At 41.5% G+C, this 23,208-nt stretch overlaps 1 protein-coding gene across 4 annotated transcripts in view; it reads right to left on the minus strand.

Annotated features, from left to right (window-relative positions):
- The window catches only part of MICU3 (mitochondrial calcium uptake family member 3), a 57,467-nt gene extending 41,683 nt beyond the window's left edge, over positions 1–15,784 (minus strand). For all 4 annotated transcript variants that reach the window (XM_064149078.1, XM_064149076.1, XM_064149079.1 and 1 more), the window contains exons 1-2: positions 15,489–15,784; positions 3,730–3,883 (exon numbers count right to left, since the gene is read on the minus strand). In XM_064149078.1, coding sequence (XP_064005148.1) covers positions 3,730–3,883; positions 15,489–15,770 — 436 coding nt within the window. In that variant the 5' untranslated portion in view covers positions 15,771–15,784. The remainder of the gene's footprint in view (positions 1–3,729; positions 3,884–15,488) is intronic.
- Between the last annotated feature and the right edge of the window lie 7,424 nt (positions 15,785–23,208).

Below are 23,208 nucleotides of genomic sequence, written 5' to 3' on the forward strand. Positions count from 1 at the left end.
AGTCTCAAGTTGTGCCGGGGAAAGTATAGGCTGGATGTTAGGAGGAAGTTCTTTCCAGAGTGATTGCCATTGGAATGGGCTGCCCAGGGAGGTGGTGGAGGCACCGTCCCTGGAGGTGTTCAAGAAAAGCCTGGATGAGGCACTTAGTGCCATGGTCTAGTTGACTGGATAGGGCTGAGTGCTAGGTTGGACTGGTTGCTCTTGGAGGTCTCTTCCAACCTGGTTGATTCTATGATTCTGTGAAATAATTAACATGAAACAGAAGCTACCTTAGGTCACAGTTACAAATTCACTGAAATTTTAGTTTGACATCTTGGTAAAGGCTATCACCAAGACTATCCACAAAAGCCACTTGAACTATGCTGACCAGTATCAAGCATGCAGAATTGCATATGCTTTTCAATTCATTTTATTAATGTTAATTAAAGTCTTGTTTCAAAACAATAAAGAAAATCCCAAACCACATAATTTCCCAGACAAATTAATGTACATTTCATCCCATAAAAAACCTTGAGGAATAAATATATCTATTTCCCAATCAGATAATTTCCCAGTCTCATATATTATATATGGATTTTCTTTCTAGGCAAGCAAGCATTAGGCTGAACTTACTATAGACAGAGCTGAAGGGAACAAATTATATTTCTTCTACTTTTAATTTGCTTTCTAAATAAATAAACATATATTGAGATTACAAAAATGTATCATGCATGCCTGTTAAAAATACTGCATTTTCCCAAATGAAAGCCTGCACTATAAAGGCAGCAGCAATGAGTTCATTATAGCCATTTATTTTACATTTTTATAATAACTGTTTGGAGTAAAAAAAAGGTTACATTTTCTAAAAGAAAATACACTCTTCCCATGGCAGTTAGTGTTTAATCAAAAAAAAAGGAAGTGAACACCCTCTTGACTTTTGTAGGGTTTACAAGATTTCCAAAGTAAATCAGTCACAATAGACTCATTCACTCCATCACAAATCTCATTCAAGTGTAGTATTATTAGCTTTTCTATGCAGCAGACATAAAGAGCTACTATTACTACTCTTCAAAGGGCATTTTTGCTTTTTGACACAACTAGACTTCTCTAGTTTTCATCCCTTAAAAAAAACCAGGTGTATGCTGGGGGCAGGGTGGTGTTTCTGCAAAATATATATGCTTTAGTTATGTCAGCCTGAATGGATCAAATTATTCACAACTTTCTACTTATTTAGAAAATGATGCAAAAATACAAAATTAGATAGTTAGAATCTATTATTTTAGTCTGAAAAATACCTTCCTCAAACTGACCATTTTCAACAGGGCAGACAGAAAACTAAGATTTGCCCACACAGACAAAGCAGTACTTTGTCAAAGCTGCAGTTCAAAGGTTAAAATTAACACAGAGATCAGAAGCTGCAAGTGGTAATCTACAGGTCATCTATTTCAGGTCATCAATTGCTTCCTACTTGTCAGTCTTCTGTCCAAATACCCACACAATGTGACTTTCACTACAACTAAGTCATCCATTTCTTAGTAACAGCCTCTTACACTATGCCTTAAAATAATTATCTCAGTCATGTAATTTCTGATACTAGTCTATAAAAACTAAAAGGACTCCAGGTTAGTTTTGATTTTAGTCTGAGAGATGCACTAGAGGGACAGGAAGGATTTTGACACAGTCAAGGCTTGCTACACCGAACTCAGAAAAGTGCATGAATGCTCAGCTCTGGACCTTTTCTCCTTTGGCATGAAAGAGCTTAATGCTTTTTTTAGTTTGATTTTGGTTTTAAAACCTGAATACTTGCTGTGAGAGAGGAGGAAATACAGATTTTATTAACACAGAAAAATCTTACTAGAAAGCCAGTGTAGCCAAAGAAGTCAAGCTGTCATAAAATGGAGTTAAAATTAAATATTTAACTGATATCCAGTTAAACACTGGACATATGGCACAAATGCTTCATGACCACACATGGTGAAACCAAATTCCACAGTAATAATAAAAAAGAAAATAAAAGGAAAACTTGGAAATCTGGACAGAGGTAGTAGATATAAAGTACTGATGTGTATTTGTATTTACTTCTGTGGTAAGGAATCTCATTTAGCTGCAGAGCAAGAATAAAAGAGAGAATTAATTTCCTTTCTGGTAAGAGTTTCAAAGTTTTGCAAGTTTTTACCATCTAAGGTCTATCTTCTGTCTTTACTGCTACAATGAGATTATATCTTTATACAAAAGTTACAGAAGTTTTATCACTGATGTGCCCTGGCTGAATTGTTTCCTCTTGCATCTTTACTGTTAAGAGAACAAAGGGGAAAAACCTAACATCTGCACAGAACTTTAAGCTCTCCTCTGAGTGTTTTAGCTGCTTTTGATTGTTCTCAATACTGGCTTTGTGGTGTACACTTGAGGAAGAAAGTTCTAAGGTGAGTTATTACACATATCACACCTGAGAAAAGATTCACTTTCCCCAGAACTTGTGTGCTGCTACCAATGCACTGCAAGCCTGAGGGCCAGGAAATCAAAACAGATCAGAAATGGATTGCCTTATTATTTAGTCAGTCTTTGATATTTAAAGCAAAAAAATTACAGTAACTGAACCAAAGCTGATAGTTTGTTTTTCATTCATTTAACACATAGTGCTAACTCTGGCAACTTTTAAGTGTAGAAAGTTAATCCCCTGGGGGTCTGAAACTCTTCCTCAAAGCATGTTATTCAAAAGCCATGCTATGCATGTAAAACCTCTGTAGGGCAAAAAAATCCCAACCTGATAGTAAATGACAATTTAAGACATCAAAAATTGTAAACAATGTTATCCTAAAAATTGTTCACAGAATCACAGAATGTTAGAGGTTGTAAGGGACCTCCAGAGATCATTAAACACAACTTCCCTGCCAAAGCAGTATCATCTAGGGCAGGCCACAAAGGAATGCACCCAGGTTGGTTTTGGAAGGCTCTGGAAGAGACTCCACAACCTCACTGGGCAGCCTGCCCCAGTGCTCCATCACCCTCACTGTAAAGAAGTGTTTCCTTGTGTTGAGCTAGAACCTCTTGTGTTCTAGTTTGCATCTATTGCACCCTGTCCAATCGCTGGGCACCACTGAAAAGAGGCAATCCCCTTCATCTTGACACCCACTCCTCAGGTATTTATAGACATTAACAAGATCCCCTCTCAGCCTTCTCTTCTCCAGACTTAACAGTCCAAGGGCTCTCAGTCTCTCTTCACAGGAGAGATGCTTCAGTCTTGCAATCATCCTCGTAGCTCTCCACTGGACTCTCTCCAGCAGGTCCCTGTCTCAAACTGGGGAGCCCAAAACTGGACACAATATTCCAGGTGTGGTCTCACCAGGGCAGAGTAGAGGGGTAGGAGAACCTTCTTAGACCTCCTATCTTGCCTGCTTATTTACACAGAGACTCTACAGAGGAGAAGTCCGAAGTTTTACAGTAGTATGGGTCTACTCAGAAAGAAACCATGACTGTAACAGTGTCAATGGCAATGGTACAAAAGAACTTTTTGCCTTTAGTGCCTGTTGAGCTGCCTGTGACCCCTAAGACATGAATGTTCTAACTAATGACTAGCATCTAGTAATAACCAGGAAAAGGATTATTAAATAACACAGAATTTTGGAAGACACAGTACCTTTCCACCAGTCAGAAAGAGAAGTAGTAGTCTTCAAAAGCAAATGGAAAAATAACATACACTCCTAACATTTTCCCTAACAATTATACCAACCAAAAAATCCTCCTGCTTACGTTTGGGTTCATCACTTGTGACAGCCTGAATGAAGTCATATGGAGTCATATACAGCTGCCCTTCGAATTCTAAACTGGCGAATCTACGAAACCGCTGCTCCCGAGGAGTTGCATAAAGGTGTAAATCTTCAAGGTCTGATCTGTTTTCTGTAACCTTCAAAGAGAGAAGGGAACAATTTAAATGCATGAAAACAAGTTTGGTTTACATTGTCATTGCCATTCATCATAAAAACACTGTAAAAGTGAAGCTGGTAATTCATAAAGTCAAATACATCCAAATATTGTTGCATATTAAGAGCTGAAACTATAATGAGGATTTTGCTGCTATAATTTTTGGTCTTTTACAATTTTATTAATACCTCTTTATGCATTGAAATTTTGAACACTACCCAAGCTCAGGAAAAACAAAACAAAACAAACAAACAAAAACCCCAAACAACAACAACAGCAAATAACTAAGGGGTAAAAAGGTAACTTAGGCTCTTGAATCATAGGAAAAGGGACAATTTTAAGTCAAGGAAATCCAAGTATTTCAGCTGTCTGGCATTTCCAGAAAAGTCTGTTGTAATTCCATACAGTATGCATAAAATTCTTCAGATGCCAAACTAAGGAAAGACAACAAGCAGAATTACAATGGAATAACACTTTCTATGCTGTTTCTTAGACTGCAGCTACTGACAAAAATAGGCAAGACACCTCCATAATATACTCCAGTGTAGATCTTCTTGGAACACTGCTAAATATCCAAGACAATTAAAATACTGTACTTGGAGAAGGGAACAGGAGAAGACCATAATTATTCCCCCATAGTTACAAAAGTACTACACAGCATTAAGTTCACATCTTATGAGAGCTTCTAGAACTCAGAAGCTTCTGGTGTATTTTCCATTCAGCTGATTTACACATAAACTTAGAAGCACAAAACTGTAAGTGTTCTAAACTATTCAAATTCTGGTTTACACTGTCTTTTAACAGAAAATAGCTACTGAACCACTTTTTTAGCTCCTAATAAGCCAAGCTCCTCTGTGGAATCAGTAGCTGCAAAAAAATTTAAGTACCTTGAACTTTTTTTTTCAGAGATGGAAAAAAAACCCAAGCCCAATTGGTTTCGTAAAAGCTAAAGCAACTTCTCCCAGTATGTTAAAATAAGAATGCAGCATCTTATCAGTGAAACACCACAAGCTGACCTTGTCCTCGCTGCACTTGTCATTTCATACAGTGTCCCTAAAATTATTCAGGTGTCAAAACAAGGACAAGCAACAAGCAGCAGTACAAATGGACACTGCTTTTCTGAAATCTTTCTGAGAAAACAAGTTTCAAATTTCAGAAGCAAAAAAAATTACATTGGGTAGCCAAACATCTGGGCTTACTTTCCTCCTGCTTTTCAAACAACCTCCTTAAAAAACAACACATCAGTAAGGTTACTGCAGTGAAACATTTTTTAGTTGTAACGAAGAGACTAAATCAGGTTTGTAAGACAGATGTATAAAAAAAATGAGTATGTCAAACACTTTCTATTTAGAAAACAAAAAAATCTAAAGCAGATCACATGTAATGGCACAATGCAACAGAAAACTCCCAATGTCCTGGTTTTATGTATGGGAGTCTTAGTGCTTCAGTACTTTATCCAGGGCATTTTAATTAGCCTTCTACAAGGAAAATAAAAAATACATCTTTTTAAAAAGGCTACTGACTTCATAGTTTTCTTGCTGGGCTGTAGCAAATCTTTTTGAAATTACTGTTTTTGTTGTGTATGTTTGAAAATGGTTTGGTTCAGTGGGAAAAGAAATGAGAGTAATAGAAGTGCTTACACAGTGATTTGTCAGTAGGCTGCTCTGCATGTAAATATGCTGCACTTCTGCCTGAGCTTTAAACCTGGTCTTTGCGGGGTTTATCATTTTCAAATGATTACCAAACTAAATACAGGGAGGAAAAAAAAATCTAACAGTAAAAAAACAAACAGTAAAAATTCACCTTAGAATGTCAGAAAAAAAAAAGAGCTGAATTCTCTTCTGACATACACAAGACAAAATATTTTTGTCCTATCTCACTGTTTGATTATGGACTTACTGATCCTTCAGCAGTCCAGTGGTATTCAAGCTATGCCTTCATGTGGGATTTACATGACTCAATTGTTTTGTTAGAGCCTGTAGTGACATAACTGATTATCTCTGCATTTAATAAACTGCCCTATCTTAGATACAAACACTGTTTTATCACCATCACAAACATGCTTTTGAATACATGCAGGTTGTAAGCTTGAATAAGAAAGCATTAATTCTACAAAATCAGTTTTCAGAAAATAAACTGTTTCGAGGCCATATTCTACCTGCAATAAGTAGAATTAATTGTAATCAGCCATAATCAATCACCTGTAATCAAAAGGATCTGTAGATAAAGTATCCCTCAAGAAATATTATCTTAGTTTTAATCACTGTTAGTATTTAGAGAGCATGTTGAGATTCTTTGCTCTCAAGAAATTCACACTTAGGTGCCTAATACCTTGCTTGAAATAAAAAAAGCATTTACTAAATTCTCAGACACATATTTCAACATTATCTAAAGTACTCTATGCTACTGTAAGTATGAAACAACATACTGCAAACATGGAATTTTCAAGACATGCTTACACCTAACTGAGCATCCAGATCCATAAAACCTTAATTTCTGTCTCATTTTAGCCAATCTGTAGTGCCCTGGTAAATATACAGCAATGCCAGTATTTCACACTCTGGTTCAAAGTACTTGTAACCCAATATGAATACAGTCTGCCACCAAAAAGTGCAGTTCCTCCTTAAAGGCTCAGCAGGTCTCTTCCAACCTGGTTAATTCTATGATTCTATGATTATGTTCATTTTTCCAAATGTCAAAATGGAAAAGGGACCAGGTCTGAGTGAAAGCTTTTCTTTTAGTGGTGTTCTTTTTAAGTCAGATAGATGCTTAGAACTACCCCACAAGAACAATTATTTGTTTCAGAACACAGGCTACAGGAACCTACAGGTTATAGAAAATAAACTATCACCTGTTCCAGCAGCAACCTCTACCCAATTCAGGTTACTGAGCAGAAAACTGCAAGCTTAAGCATCATTTTATTCCAATGAATAAAAATATCACTTTAAACTTTGTGCTTTTATCTGCAAGACTCAAGCCAAACCGTCTCTGCTGTTGACAGGTGAGTTCAAATAAGTATATACAGAACTTAATATGTATTAGAGCACTGTTCCATGTGCTAAATGTCCAAATAAAAGCAAGCTCTGGCTGCAGAAGACTCCAGGTACGTACCTTAGGAAACTGACAAATAAAACTATCTTTGAGAATAATATTCTTTTGTGTCCAGGTTTCTTCTTCTATTACTGTTTATCAATTTATGTACAGCAATTAATATGCAGCAACTCCAAGTCTCTTGCATAAAATCCATAAAAGGAACTAATCAATATGCCAATCAAAAGCCAAACTATCCTAACCTTAATTACCTCGATTCATATCTCTTCAACCATTCATTTAAGAAATTAGTGTCAACACATAGTGATAAAATGTTTCCCGTTTTCCTCAGCATTAGCAGATCATAGCCCACTGAGGCAAGTATGAGGACCTTAGTGGTATCAACTGTCTCAACTGATTTATTCCATGTTTGTCCCCAGTCCTAGTATCCAATGGACACGGAGACAAGATGCAGAGTGTTGATGTGGTACACCTCAGGGTTAGTGAAGAAGTGAACAGAATTCAATAAGATTCCAATTTCTATTTGAAGTTTCAAGAGCTTATCCAGACAAAAACATCCCTGTAATTATCAACAACCTTCAAAAACTCCCATGAAAGTGCATCTCCTTGACAAACAGAAGAGGAAAGATTTTTGTATGCTTCTGTTTACTAACCCTCTTGGCAATCTTGCCTACTAATTACTATGATCTTTTATCATGTTATGATTCCCTTTCTTTTGAAAATGAGACTGAGACATTTCCTTCAAGCAGAATATCACAAATCTCCTAATAGCAGTATAATCTAGTTCCAGGTATAGCAAGCTAGCTCTGGTTTACCTGCACATGGACACCAATCTACTTTCTTATTAGAACCTTATTAGTTTATAAGTATCTTATAAGTTTGTAAGTATTAAAGTATCTTAGTAGTTTGTAAGTATCCAAAGTCTGGCCAGGAGTGGGAGGATAGGCTCCCTGTGATAGGACAAGGAGCAATGGGTGTAAATTGCAGCAAAAGAGGTTCCACCTCAACACAATAGGGAACTTCTTTACTGTAAGGGTCACAGAGCACTGGAATGGGCTTCCCAGAGATATTGTGGGGTCTCCTTCTCTGGAGACTTTCAAGGCCCGTCTGGGTGTGTTTCTCTGTGATCTGTGTTAGATAGTATTGTCCTGTTCTGACAGGGGGGTTGGACTTGATCATCTCCTTGGGTCCCTTCCAACCCCTAACATCCTGTGAGCCTGTGAACCTACCTGTCAGCCAGAATTGTCATCTTCCAACTTCACAACTCATGAGGTAAAAAAGGATCAAATCTGAAGCTCATCAGCACTCATGAACCTTTTCCCTATTCTCAAAAATTCAATACCTGAAGTCAAATAGTTCAGGGTTATTATCCTTCTGCCCTTCCTTTTTCAAACTCTGCTACCTTGTTGCTCCATATTTCACCTCCCACTTCTTGTACCATACTCTTGCAGAAGGACTGCAGGGGGAACATAGGAACATAGCACCTTTTCAGGGTGCTGCTATACATGGTCTTGGCTTCCATCTGCCTCCTGTAAAACCAAGAACAGAGACTGTGTGGCTCTTATAAGCTCAGGTGTACAGAAAAAAATGGTCTTGGCCTGTTATCTTACCATTCTCTAACAGAGAAATGCATATCTAACTCTTACACACAGAAGACATTTCAAAGTGCTTTCCAAAATGCATTAAATGGATTCAGCACTTACATGCAAACCACAACCAGACAATGGAAATGAAAGGAAGGTTTTTCTATTAAAAAGTCAATTTTAACATCATCTTATCAAAACGAGGCAATTGAAAATTAAACTGAAGGTCAAATTTGGTGAAGTGCTTCTATGAATGTAACAGCTCTTCAGTTATTTGTGCTTCCAGTGTAAATCTATGCTACAAACTTTTTTACAAACAGCCTAAAATATCTGGGAAAAGCCTTGTTTAAAATGTATTATGCAAATTAAAATATGATCGTTCTCTCTAACCAACATATTTTGAGGACTTAATATGAAGTACTGTACTTAGAGGACCATCTAAGGCTGCAGTAACACTGCCACTGTCTCTGAGTAACAGGCCTTTGTTACGGACACAACATTTTAAATCAACCAAATCTGAAGGCATTCTTTGCAGAACCTCTTTCAGAGTGATACCCATCTGCTTTTCTCCCCCTTGATCAAAGAGTATTTAGGATTCCTATCAAGCAAAACTAGCATTCAAAGCCCACTGCCCTCTTGGGTTCATCTTTCCTGTACTGTTTATCCGTGCAGACAGGTTCAAACTGCCCTGAAAGGCCAATGCTCCTACCAAAGCGTTTTCATTTATTACAGACTCACATTCATCCAGAAAGGGCCTCTGTGATCCTCCAGCCATTTTGCCCACTCCATCAAGTCTGTCATTACACTATGTCACCAAGCACTAGATCTAGACGGCTTTTAAACACATCCAGGGATAGCAACTCAACCACTTCCACCTCCCTGGGCAGCCCATTTCAGTGCCTCACAATCCTTCCTGTAAAAAAACCTTTCCTAATGCCCAGCCTAAACCTCGCCTGGTGCAGCCTGAGGCCATTCCCTCTCATTCTATCACTAGTCACCTGCGACAAGAGACCAGTGCCTACCTCTCCACAGCCTCCTTTCAGGTAGTTGCAGGGGGCAGTAAGGCCTCCCCTCAGCCTCCTTTTCCCAGACTGAACAGCCCCAGTTCTCCCAGCTGTTCCTCACAGCTCTTGTTCTCCAGGCCCTTCACCAGCTCAGCAGCCCTTCTCTGTACCCACCCCAGAGCCTCAGTGTCCTTCCTGCACTGCAGTGCCCAAAACTGAACACAGTACTCAAGGTGCGACCCCAACACTGCCTAGTACAGTAGGACAATCACCTCCCTGGTGCTGCTGGCCACACTATTTCTAACACAGGCCAGGATGCCATTGGCCCTTTTGACCACCTGGGCACACTGCTGGCTCATATTCACCCTGTTGTCAATCAATACTCTCAGGTTCTTTTCCACCACACAGCTCTCCAGTCTTTCTTCCCCATGCTTGTAGCATTGCATGGGGCTGGGACTTCCTTGACACATGTCCTAATCTCCACTTCTGCTTCCACATTTGTCTTACTGAGTCTCTCACCTCAGAGATATGGTCTGCCTTAATTTGGCATTACATGAATTAACCAACCTGTGTGACCTTCCAGTGAAATTCAGGCAACAGCTCTATGCTGCCATGAGACAGCCTGAATACAACATGAGCGACATTAAAATAATTACAGTTTATGTGAAATATCAGTAAATGATAGTGAGATGGCTCAGGTTCAGTGGAACTAAACCAAACAAGATAAAACATGACCTCATTACCCTTTCTATTAAAAAAACACAAAAGAAATGTTTGCCAAGTGTTTATGTCCTATTACATTAAAGCCAGTAACACAGAAGTTTTGTTTAGTTGCAGAGACAAGCTTAAATGCCAGACACAGGAGTTTTCACTTGAAAATTAGAAAAACTGATGCTTCCAAGAACATAAAGCTCTGGAAGGATCCATTATCAAAACCCAGAACAGTACTCCAACTCCCAGATTCTGAGAATATCTACAATAGGTAAAAATATACATGATGTATGTGCATGTGTACGGGGCAAAATGCACCAAAAGTATCAGACAAAAAACCCCACAGCTTTGCTGTGTTCCATGTGAAATCAGTGCGTTCTTGTTTCTTTCAGCTGAGATAAAGGTGAGACTATTTTAGCTAAACAAGCCAACATTTACTACAGAAAGTATCTTTTGCTTGCAGTCCAAAATATGTTCTGTTACAGTAGTTTAATCTTTTGTTTATTTCAAGTTTCTTTGAATTCTGGCTTGCAAAGTAATCTGTCTTCCATCAATGAGAATCTGTGCAAACTATTAAAATAAAAAGGTTTTCAAAGCGATGCTGTTCCTTACTTCCTTCGTTTGTATTTGACTTCAGGCTTATTTAATATGCTCCCATGTAGATAAAAGTAGCACAATTTTGTTTTCATGCTGGGTGGCCAAAAGGTTAAACGTCACGTTCCCAGTGTGGGAAAATCCCAAAGTAGACAAAGCTGTTTTGATGCTTACTGAAGTTGTATTTCTAGCAGACTGCTTAGAAGTAGTACAGCCAACAATTTCGTTAGTTGATCCTGCTTCAGTGAGATAAGGACATTATTATATTAAAATATTTACAAGCATAGGAAGCTGGAATCTGTTTAAAATGTTGTAAGAAGGGCCCTGTTCGCATACAACTGTTAGAGGAAATCATTGGGGTAACAATGTTTATCTATAAGCACAACTGTTCCAGAAATCCTCCAAAATGAGTATTACAGCAAAATATTCTTCAACAGCCCTTCTTCTATTAGTTTTGCATGTAAGTTATTTAACCTCTATCAGATCTTAAATAATCTTTGGTCAGTGTGTATACCCTGCTATACACATCCATATGCTTCACTGCAAGCAAGATTAGAACATACAGTAGCTGGCTCATCCCGTCCCAAATATGTATATCATCTTTTTTTTAACATCTTGAGGATGTTAAAATATCAAGAGGTAAATCTTCCTTCTCCTTCATGGCTCTCACTACATCTGGCTAGCAAGCACTATCCTTCTCAGGGTGACCATGAGGAGCTTCAGATGTCATCAGCCAAAGAGAAAAACCATCTTCCTATACTGGGCAATTGACCTATGACATAAAATGCACGATGCTTATGAAAACAAACAAAACAAAAGGTTAGTTAGTGGTTCTTGTGAAAAACAATGCTTTATGCATCTTTTGGAACAGTATCCTCTTTGATCAAGCAGGAAAGTCTTCTCCCAAGGGAAGTTTGCCTTACTTTTTGGAGTTGAAGTCATGTTCTTCATTTCAGAGAGACAAAAATACATGATGTCATTCACTCAGAAATGTGCTGCTACAAATAAACTTGACCTTTTGAGTATTTTCACAGAGAGTTTGACAGTACTGCTAAGGTGCTAGAGAAAAAAAGTCACCCCAAATATGCACCTCCCTCCTGCTGGAACTGAATGTGCCTTCAAGAAACGTGATAAAGTCCTTATTCCGCGTCTGTCTCTCCCTGCCCTCTCTCTTTTAATTCCTAAATAATATCTGAAGGAATTAACTCTCAGAGAATATTTTGCAAAAATAAGTAAGAGACCTGGAGTTCCTTTCCTTTACACAATGACAACATGACCATAGGAAGATTTCTTTGGAGTGCAAAGAGGCATCACTTCTGTTTCCAAGATCATTTTCATAACCCTTGCAAATGACACGGGTATTTTTGAAGTAAGGAATATGGAAGCAAGGAACCAGAAGTTAAATATTAATTCCTCTGAGGAATTCTGACACTGGATCATGCTTTTCTAAAATTGTTGTATTTCCCTGAAAAAAAAACATATGATACACAGCTGTTCTCACAAGGGAAATACTTCGTAAGCAGGACATTGGATCAGGGCTTTCCTTGGGTCAACAGTGTTCTCAGTTGTCAGTACTGAGAATCTGTATCAAAACAGCTCTTAAAGAGTTTCCTGCTCTGTGTAAGCACCTCTTAGACTTCAAAGGAGCTGTCTCCTAATGCAGTTCTTCCAGTCTTCACCAAAACATTCAGACAAAATAAGCAGCATTGCATGCAAAATTTAATTTGATTCCTAAGTGGCAGAAACTCTGGAACTAAAACTGCTGCTCTATTACATTGCCCACTATTTTTCTCCAGGCAATCACACATAAGCTCTCACTCCTCAGGACTGAAATTATTCTCACATGAGTTACTCTTAAGAATATTCTTGTCTGGAAAAAGGGAATTCTATAGGGAGCTGAGCTCTATGCTGCTTCCTTACAAATCTTACTCTCTACAAGAATGCCTCCAATAATATGCTTGGTCAAGCAAGTATTTTTTTGTACTGACCACATGAAGCTTGTTCTGCTTCTCATATTGACCCTAGCAAGGGGGCTGGGGGTGTACAAGAAGTTAGGAGGTGACGCAGCTAGGACAGTTGTCTGCAGCTGACCAGAGGGATATCTCATAACATATGATATGCTCAGTAATAAATGCCTCGAGGAAGGAGGGCGAAGTGAGGAGACACACATTTAGAGTTAAGGTGTCTGTATCCCAAAGTAACTGTTACATGTGACAGAGTCCAACTTTCCTGGAGATGGCTGAACATCTGCCTGCTGATGGTAAGTACTAAAAGAATTCTTTAACGTGCTTTGCTCAGTCAAGGAGCTCTTGCTTTACCTGCTGAACTGTCTTTATGTCAGCCAACAAGTTTTCTCATTTTTACCTTTCCAATTCTTTCCCCTATCCCTCTGCAGGGGCTGTGTGGCAGCTGCTGGCCTGGGTTGAGCTCCAGCACTATGAATGAGACAGCCATAGTTATCTTGAATACCCTTGAACACTATCTGAATACTTCACATTTACTCCAGCCATTATTCTAAACACACTCTGCTGCAGATCCAAGAGCAGATTCAACCTTAATCCTAATAACACAGACACTTATACTTCAAATGTTATTATATTTTTAAAAACTGGTTAATACTACTCATGTTGTAAGCTCAGCACTTAACATTAAAAAGCTACTGTCACTCAGACATCATTAATTCAGCCTTCTATAAAGGGCATTACAACACAATGCCAACACAGAATACCATGATACCAAGCAATGCAATTTTAACACTGTATTTGCATGCTTTTCCCCAGAAGGCACCTCTGGAGGTGTTTTACAAGCCTGTAATAAAGGAGTTGGTTCTCATCACAGGTGTAGAGGACAATCATAAATGGAGTAGAGATTGTATATAGAGTTCATAGTTAAGCTAACACTCCATAGCTCATCAGCCAGATCCAGTAGCAAGCTATAGTCTTTCCCCATTGTCATTTAAGTTCTTCTACATCACAACAGCCAATAATCAAAAAAGCATAGAAACCCACTACCTCAGATCAAAAATTCCACAGCTTATTGATTCTCATTTTTAGAAGGCTTCAATTGAAAGGATATTTTATCAGGAATGCCAATTTTAAATCAATGAGACCATTTGTTCAAAACTAACAAAATTAAATCCTAAAGCTAATGTTCTGAGATGTCAGTCTGTGCATTCAGTCTGGCCACACAACCTGAAAGGACACATTTCAAGTTAATCTTTCAAATATTCTGCTATGCAAATAGAAAACCAAATTAATTAAAGCACTTTTCCACACAGGAGCATGGTGTCTGTCTTCAAAAAATAGTCTGTGCTTACACAGAACATACATTTTATACATATTTCTATTGTGTATTTGTTCAAATATAACCTTAATTTTGACTTTGCAACCTCAATGCTTTTATAGGGATCTGTGTGAAAACCCTTAATTACAAATCACACTAAATTTATTGACTTATCCAAGGCACAGCAGCCACATATTTCCCTTGAGAGATGACTGAGATTTAAGACTTCCATACAGAATGGAAGGCGTTCTGTACTTGAATAATCAAAACTGCCTCACTCACCTCCTCTTTGGCCAGGATGCTGCCAACATAATCTGTCTTTCGTCTAACAACTCAAGGCTAACAACATTCATCCAAGGCCTCCACTGCAAAAACGCAGATCTTCCCAAACATAAGACAAATGTGATCCACAGAAGGCATCCCTGATTTCCAGCCTTAGCCAAATACCATGCTACAAACTATCTCATTGAGGCTCTTGACATGTTAAAAAATGTCTCATTTTTTCATGGGGGAAAATATATCAAAACCAAACCACAAACAATAACAACAGAACACACAGAAACCCCAAAAAAAACATCATTACCATACGTTACCTACAACATGGTGCAAGATTTTATCCCTGCCATCGGAAAATTTGTTTTCCGCGTTCACCTCAACCTTTTTCCTGTTCATCGTTAGTCAACCAATGTTGGGTTTTATGGGTTTTTTGGTCAATTTTGGTTTTTTTCTGAAGCACTTGAACTGAAGCACTGCTTATTTGCATGAAGTCCTACAGTACCAGTTTCTATGACGCTCTGCGTAAACCTTTCGATGTACAGAATACTGCATGTTAAGAAGTGAACTGCCATAAACACAAAGCAGATGAACACAGGTTTTGATGAACACGCCGTCAGTAGCGGTTCCATTTACAAAGGAGTATTTTCTGTTAAAGAAGAAGTTTGCTCAGGACAGCTCCAGCGACGGCGCAGCAGCGGCGTGCCCCGGCCCGCTGCCCACCACGCCGCCCCAGTGACAGCTCCCCTCCGCTGTCGGGAGGACGGGTGAGACGCTCCTGCCTCTGCCCTCGTTCGCGGGGGTCCCGCCCGCGCAGGCTGCCTTGCCTCCCAGCCCACGGGCCAGCTCCACGCCGGGTCACCTCTGCGCGGCAACCCGGGGAGCCGCTCGCAAGGGCCAGAGACGTTTCCACAGTGAAAGGGCGAGGAACCGTATCGGGTCCGGACGCTTCCCCCGGCAGACAACGGCGCCCGGCGTGGGTTCTGGCTCGCCGAGCCGCCACGCCGAGCTTGGCAGAGAGCGAGGCCGCGGGGAGAAGGCGAGAGGCCGCCGGGCCGCTAGGCGAGAGGGGCGCGGCGCACACACCTACCGTCTCCTTGGCAGCCGCCGCCACAGGGATGGGGAGCAGCGCCCGGGCCCCGCCCGGCCCGGCGGCTGCCGGCTCCAGGGAGGGCTCCCACCGCCGCTCGGACAGCCGGTACCCCAGGTACCCGGCGAGGGCGGCCCCCATTGCCCAGCCCAGCTCTCGTCGCCACCGCCTCAGCCCCGCCGGCCCGGCCCCGCCGCCGGCCCACAGCCGCCGCGCCGGCTGCGCTCCGGTTGCGGGATCCAAGCGGCGGCGCCACCGCAGCAGAGAGCGCAGGGCGGCCATCGCCGCCGCTCCGCCCTAGCGACTGGCCGAGGAAGCCCCCGGGGTCCCGGCAGAAGCCTCGCGAGAAGCGGAGAAGGGGAGGAGAAGCGAGAGGCCCCTCCAGTCCCCGCCCCGCGCCACCTGCCCTGCCGCGCCGTCACCGCCGGCCTGCCCGCGCCCGCCGCCTCGCAGCGCTGCCCGCACTGCCCCCTGGCCTTCTGCAGCCACCGGCGGGGCACTGGCTGCAGCCGTGCTTGTGGCAGGCGGTGCCTCCGCGGGGGTGCCCGATGGGCCGCTGCGGGGTACGGCCGGCTCCGGTAAAGGCAGCAGTAGGCAGCGAGACGTTTTCTGCCTGTCACGGGCTGCAGGCAAATCAGTGAGATAACGAGTCAGGCACGGACTGCGGTTTAAGCCAAAGTGCCTGGAAAGCGGGATGCAGGGACACTGCCGTGACCAGGGAGAGAGCCCCTGCGTGGGCCCCGCCGCAGCTGGGTTCACAGGCCTGTCATGTGCCGTGTGTGCTCCGTGGCGTGCTCCAGAGCCTAACCCCGAGCGTTCGTGGCCCTGCGCTCAAGGCAGTGCTCCTGCAGGACACATGAACGCAGCTTTGCAGAAACCTGGAAGTGCTAGCTTTGGAGAGGGAAGAGCTTCCAGCCCTGCCTCGTTTGCCCTGTTATTCTGAGCGCTGGAGGTGGCCACAGGATCGAAATTGTTCACACTATCTCCTGCGGTTTTATACTCTTGGTGTTTTGAGGCTTTCTCATCAGGGAAACACACTTGCCAGGCAGTAGCCTCACCTGTCATAAATATGATTGGCTGCAGGCACCCTTCTTAGCATAACCAAGCACTAGTTAAAGACCAGTTGTTAACAGGTGAGTGTGTTCTTTTTTTCTTGTGTGGTGCTGATGGGCTATAGGCTTTGTGAGGCCTTGTTCATGCTAGGGTGTTCTCCATGGTACCACTTGCACTGACATCTACCTTGTCTTGAAGCTTCACAAAGTCACAGAACAACTTAGAGCATTTTTTGCAGTAGTCTGGTGCAAATTCAAATCTTTTACTTCTATATAAACATGTTCTTCCCAAGTTTCAACTGGTTTTACTTCCCCCCCTCCCCCAAATCTTTGATAGCTTTGCGTATCACGGAATTACAGGATGCCAGGGGCTGGAAGGGACCTCAAAAGATCATCCAGTCCAGCCCCTCTGCCAGAGCAGGATCACCTAGACCAGATCACACAGGAATGCATCCAGGCAGGTTTTGAATATCTCCAGAGAAGGAGACTCCACACCCCCCCTAGGCAGCCTGTTCCAGTGTTCTGTCACCCTCACAGGGAAAAAATTCCTCCTCATGTTTACATGAAACTTCTATGCCTCAGCTTCCACCCAGTGCCACTTGTCCTGTCACTGGGCATCACCAAGAAAAGCCAGAAGATACACAAATTATATTCACTGTAATTCAGTTAAACAAGTTTAAGATATTAATGCATTTTCAGTTTCTAAGAAATGATTCAGTGATTGTGTCACTGAATATATGATTCTATGATATACTATATTCAGTGAATTATATATATTATATATATTACTGTGGTCATGTTTGTCAATCAACAGTCTGACAGATCATACAACTGTACACGTGGCCAAGGTTGAATTACCTCAGGGCTACATCTGGAAAGGCAGGTCTCTAGAGTGAGTTACTGCATTTCTTTCAATAATTTAAGATACCATAAGCCAGTCCATCCCTCATGTAATTTGTTTGATTTCATTATTCCCAGCTGTTAAAAGCCAACATCTGGGAGGAGGTAATTTTGGAGGTAATATGCCTACTGCTTTATTTATGTTGCATGTATATTTCTCAAGTGAAAGTCCTTTCACCAAATCTGAGCTACATCTTTGTACTAAGTGGTAAAAGGCCAATATTTAGGTGCCGAGGCAGTAATAGTTACAAATGCTTGGCATGACTGAAACTCAAATATTTCTCCTGCAGTTATATGACTAAGAATCCAGTCTGGAAAATTCTGTAGAATGTCACTCTTGGATCTTTTCAGTTCTAGCTGCCTCATTAGGAGACATCATTCACCAGTACAATTACCTTTTTTTAAACAGTCTAGTTTTTCCATCTGATTGGAAAAGAAACCATTTGTGGTCAGTGTAGTGTCCCAAAGTAAACTGTTTTACTGGATGACTCATCAGTCACCTAAACTGTAGACATGAACCATGAGTTATCTCCCTGCCCACATTGTTTCCCTGAAACTGCTTAGCCACATTTTAATGGCTTTTCAATAACACCTTTAGGCTAATCTCTTTTTTCACTTCAAAAAGTCCAATACACATCTGTAACTACTTACACCTGGGTCTGTTAGTCAGAACTTCCCTGGTGAGGTGTTTGCTTAGGAACAAGAGCACAATTTATTTGTGCAGCAAGTCAAAAACTGTGAGCTGTCTACACATCTTACATGTGAAGATTGAGAAACCATGTAATTTAAATAGATCAAAGTGATTTTATCCAATGATCCACTTACAGAACCAATAAAAAGCTCCCAAATGAGGCATTTGAATGTCGATATATGTGGACAAGCTTCATTCTCAGTGGATGTAACTAGCTGTAAATGTGCTCTCTGCATCCATTTCTACTTACATAGGAGTTATTCATCTGTATCTGCAAAAACATGGACAATAAAATCACAAGTTTTAAAAAGCCCTATGAATTTCTGTCACCATTTAAAGAAATACAACAGAAAAATGAAGGTACAAGAAATGTAGAGCTTCCTTGCCATAGGAAAAAAAACCTTCAGCATTGTTCTCCTCTCAACTGAATTTTTGTTAACAGGTATATTTTTATATACATATATGTATACATGCATATAGATGTATACCTGTAACTGAAGAAAAAGTTATTAATGCTTTTAAAATCTGCATGTGTTCCATTTAAAAGGCTGTAGTTCGTCAGCTTATGACATGATCTGTACATGGAGCCTTGAAAATTATTTTGCTCTCTGCTTCCTAGTAAATCCTGCATGAATATACATCTCATTTTTACTCAGACTTGCTGAGTGCTCTGCAGGGCTCTCACTCTAACTTGTGCATGTTCTGCCCATCTTGTTGAAAGCAGCCAACCATGGCTTTTTGTCCAAACCTAGGAAAAAAATGTTAACAGACCATGACACATAGGCATCTCCACCTGGACATACTTCTTTATGTTCTACTGAGTTGCTCTTGTTCCACCCCACATTAGCTTTCTACCAGTGACAAGTGGCATTCCTCAGGGGTCAGTAATGGGACCAATGCTGTTTAACATCTTTGTCAGCAATGAGGACAAAGGAATCAAGTGCACCCTCAGCAAGTTTGCAGCTGACACCAAGCTGTGTGGCACAGTCAACTTGCTAGAGGGAAGGGATGCCATCCAGAGGGACCTGGACAGGCTGGAGAGATGGGCCCAGGCCAATTTCATGAAATTCAACAAGACTAAGTGTAAGGTTCTGCACCTGGGTCAGTGCAATCCCAAGCACAAATAAAGGCTGGGTGGCAAATGGCTGGAGAGCAGCCCTCAGGAAAAGAACATGGAGGTCTTGGTTGATGTGGTGGTTGATTGGGAATTAGCCTCAAACCAGCACAGTTGATGAAAAGCTCAACATGAGCCAGCAATGCAAGTGTGCAGCCCAGGACATGGCCATCAAGAGAAGTGTGGCCAGTAGGAGGTGATTCTTACCCTTTACTCTGCTCTCCTGAGGCCCCACTGGGAGTACCGTGTACAGTTCTGGGGCCCTGACCACAAGAAGGACATTGAACTGTTGGAGCAAGTCCAGAGGAGGGCCACGAAGATGATCAGAGGGCTGGAGCACCTCTGCTATGAGGGTTGAGGCTCTTCAGCCTGGAGAAGAAAAGGCTTCAAGGAGACCTTGTAGATTCCTGCCAGTGTCTGAAGGGGACTACAGATGTGCTGGGGAGGGACTATTTATAAGGTCTTGTAATGATAGAATGAGGAGTAATGGGTTTAAACTGGCAGAGGGGGGACTTAAGCTAGATGTTAAGAAGAAGTTCTTTACAGTGAGGGTGGTGAAACACAGGAGCAGGTTGGCCAGGAAAGTTCTGGATGCTCCCTCCCTGGAGGCGTTCAAGGCCAGGTTGGATGAGGCCTTGAGCAACCTGTTGTAGTGGGAGGTGTCCCTGCCTAGGGCGGGGGGTTGGAACTCGATGATCTTTGAGGTCCCTTCATGCCCAAACCATTATCACAGTATCATCAGGGTTGGAAGAGACCTCACAGATCATCAAGTCCAACCCTTTACCACAGAGCTCAAGGCTAGACCATGGCACCAAGTGCCACATCCAATGTTTCTATGATTTTATGCTATATTCATGAACCTCTCCTTCATCCTCCTAGTGAATATTTTAATAGATCATTAAAATTTTATAGCTGGCACAGCACTGTTTTAAAAGAGATCTTAAATTAATAAAGGTACAATAAAATACAGGACATAAAATTTTACAGCTAACAGCTATTTTAATCAACCTGATAAATAGATATTTATATACACATATATATGTGTGTATATACGTGTAGATAGATAGATTTAAGATTTCTGTCCATTACTTTCTCCATTGCCTTGGTAGCCACCAGGTTTTGCCTGAGAAATACACAGTAATTATATTGTCTACAGGAGCCTTAACTAATTGCTCTGGAAACAAAGACCTGACCACATACATATTTATTTAACGACGCTGAAAGTGCGGTCTCTAGGAAGTATACGTCGAATTGATTAGATTGCACTGTATACTTTAAGTTGAATTATGTACTCTCCTAAAAACACTCTTAAAAATTATTTAACTTCCCATGGTATAGCCTCAGAAGGTTAAAAAAAAAAAAATCTTTAGTGTTATCTTTTCCTGTCACCTGACTAGTGCAAACACCAAAAATACTCTTATCTTTTTGTTTCTTTTCTGGTACTTTATGAAACAGCATAACCGGTTTAGTGCCCAGACATTAAAGCTTCCACTCGGAAAAGATCCATGTTATATATTCCACTCTACTTTAAATGTGTCCATTATATAACAGGAAAGATGTAGACATAAGGGTCTTCCAGTCTGATGGCTGAGATTTGTTGGGTTTTGTTTGGGTAGGGTTTTCTTGGTTTTTTTTTAATATATAAACCCCCCTTCTCTGCTGGAGGCAGTGGTGCCGTTCAACCAGAAGAGCCCTCTACTGTTTGTAGGACTTGGAGAGTACTGCTTGGACCCAACATTATTATCTGTACTGGAGCATCCTTAGGCTTAGAAGAATCACCAAATTGTCAGGATTGGAAGGGACCTCAAGGATCATCTGATTCCAACCACCCCTGCCATGGGCAGGGACACTTCGCACTAGATCAGGTTGCCCAGAGCCACATCCAGTCTGGCTTTAAAAACATCTAGGGATGGGACTTCTACCACCTTCCTGGGCAACCTGTTCCAGTGTTTCACCGTCCTTATGGTGAAGAACTTCTTCCTAATGTCTGATCTAAATCTACCCTCCTTTAGTTTGGATCCATTGTCCCTAGTCCTATAACTACCCGGCACCCCAAAAAGTCCCTCACCAGCTTTTTGGAAGGCCCCCATCATATACTGGAAGAATATAGCTCTTCAATTAGCTGTATCATCCTAGTGTGTGTCCTGCAACTTAGCAGCTGTGATGAAGTTTGATTTTGACCTGCCAATCATGTCAATAAAAGTACCTGATGCATGTTTCAAATGTTTAAAGTATATTTGACTAATCAGTGTGCAGGCTACTTGAGGAATAGGTGCCATATAGATTATTTAACTTTGATCTATTTCTTTGATTTAGCATTGCAATTAAGTAGATTCGGTTCAAAGAGAAAGCTCATTGGTTGATGTTTTACACTGATGTGATAATGTTTACACAGATGTGCTTTGAAATCTCGATTATGGTGGATTTTTGGGTCCCACCACATGACAAGCTGCTGTTATCTGAAAGGTAAAATAATATAACATCTATCTGTAACTGCCTTCAGAGCAGGTCTGCCTGTGCTCTCTTCTGAGGTGATTTATCTGATCATTGTATTTAGTGTTGTTTTTTTTTTCAGTTTTAAATCCCTCCACAGTAAATCACTTGCTTTAAAGTAGCCTTTTTATAATTCAGGTGCACACAGGGGCAGTACTTAGGACTGCAGTGATGAAAAGGTGTAGCATTACCTGCTTTAAAGCACCTGCCAATTAATTAGCCCTATACTCTCCACAGCAAATAAAGCTAAGCAGGCAAATCCATTTGATCTCTCAGATTTAGACTCTGACTGAAAGGACCACGAAGCAAGACAGGAGAACTAATCTTTCATGATTCTCTGCAACGTTTTTGTTTAAATGAAACCTTAAACTACTGAGCGATTCTCTCAAACCTTTAAAAGAATTAACTCTGAAAGATCTTTGCATTTTATACCATGCTTTAACACTGGCAAGGAACTGCACTGCTTATCTTGACCGCAAAGCTGGGTCATGTAGTTTGAACCCTAAAATTCATTAGATGTCACAGAAAAAAAACAAACAGCAACGGCAAATAAGGTAAACTCCAGGCTTTTAGTTTTAATATACTATTTTTTTACTGTTGCTAAGAACAAGCATGTGTTCCTCCAAAATATTTTCATGCATGAACCATTCTACTTTGGGGATGAAAACTAAAAAAAAAAAAGCATATGCTCACCTGGAGCAGGACAGCAAAGTCCTAAACTGATTCTAGACACTAAAAAGACAACTCAGATCTTTCAGTTAGGTGCTATCAATATTAGGTTGCAATACTCTCAGACTTTGATTACAGGTCCATTGCACCCCCCCTAAGAAAATCGATTAGATGTTATAGGACATCTCTATCAGTATCTCATTCCTTCTTCTCTGCAAATCTTGCCAATATTTATCCCAAACCAGAGGACTGCCCGTTTATGTTTTTAAAGCTTTGTGCCGCTACCCAAGCGCTATAGATCAGCTCCGTGTCACATTAATGATAAATGAAATGCGAGGGAGAATTTGCAGAGGGGAAAACACCTCCCTGACTATGCCAATTTCTTTAGAAATCCCCCTCCTTGTAGCTGAAGCGATAAAAGGGAAGGGTAATGCACGTACGCTTTATGAGCGCTTCAGAAACAGGGAGTAAAACTGTCAGATCTTTGGGTTTTGTCTTTCATGTGTGTCTGGGCAGGTCTGAGCCTCAGGTAACGCCCTTGCTCCTTCTCCCCTCCTGCCTCTCCTTGCACCTGTCCACGTAACACTCCGGCAGCTCCCGCCTGGGCCTCGCTGCCCGCCCCCCGCTGCCCGCCCCCCGCTGCCCGCTCTGCTCCACACAGGAGCTGCCCCCCCGCCACCGCTGCCCCCTCCGCGGCCGTGCGCGCCCGCGGGTGACCGGCTGCGCGCGGAGGGGCGCGAGAGGCGCGGCGGGAGATCCCTCCCCGCCGTCAGCGCGGATCAGAGGAGGGTGCGGAGAGGG

This window comes from Pogoniulus pusillus, chromosome 9, assembly GCF_015220805.1.
Source record: "Pogoniulus pusillus isolate bPogPus1 chromosome 9, bPogPus1.pri, whole genome shotgun sequence".
NCBI classification, from domain to species: domain Eukaryota; kingdom Metazoa; phylum Chordata; class Aves; order Piciformes; family Lybiidae; genus Pogoniulus; species Pogoniulus pusillus.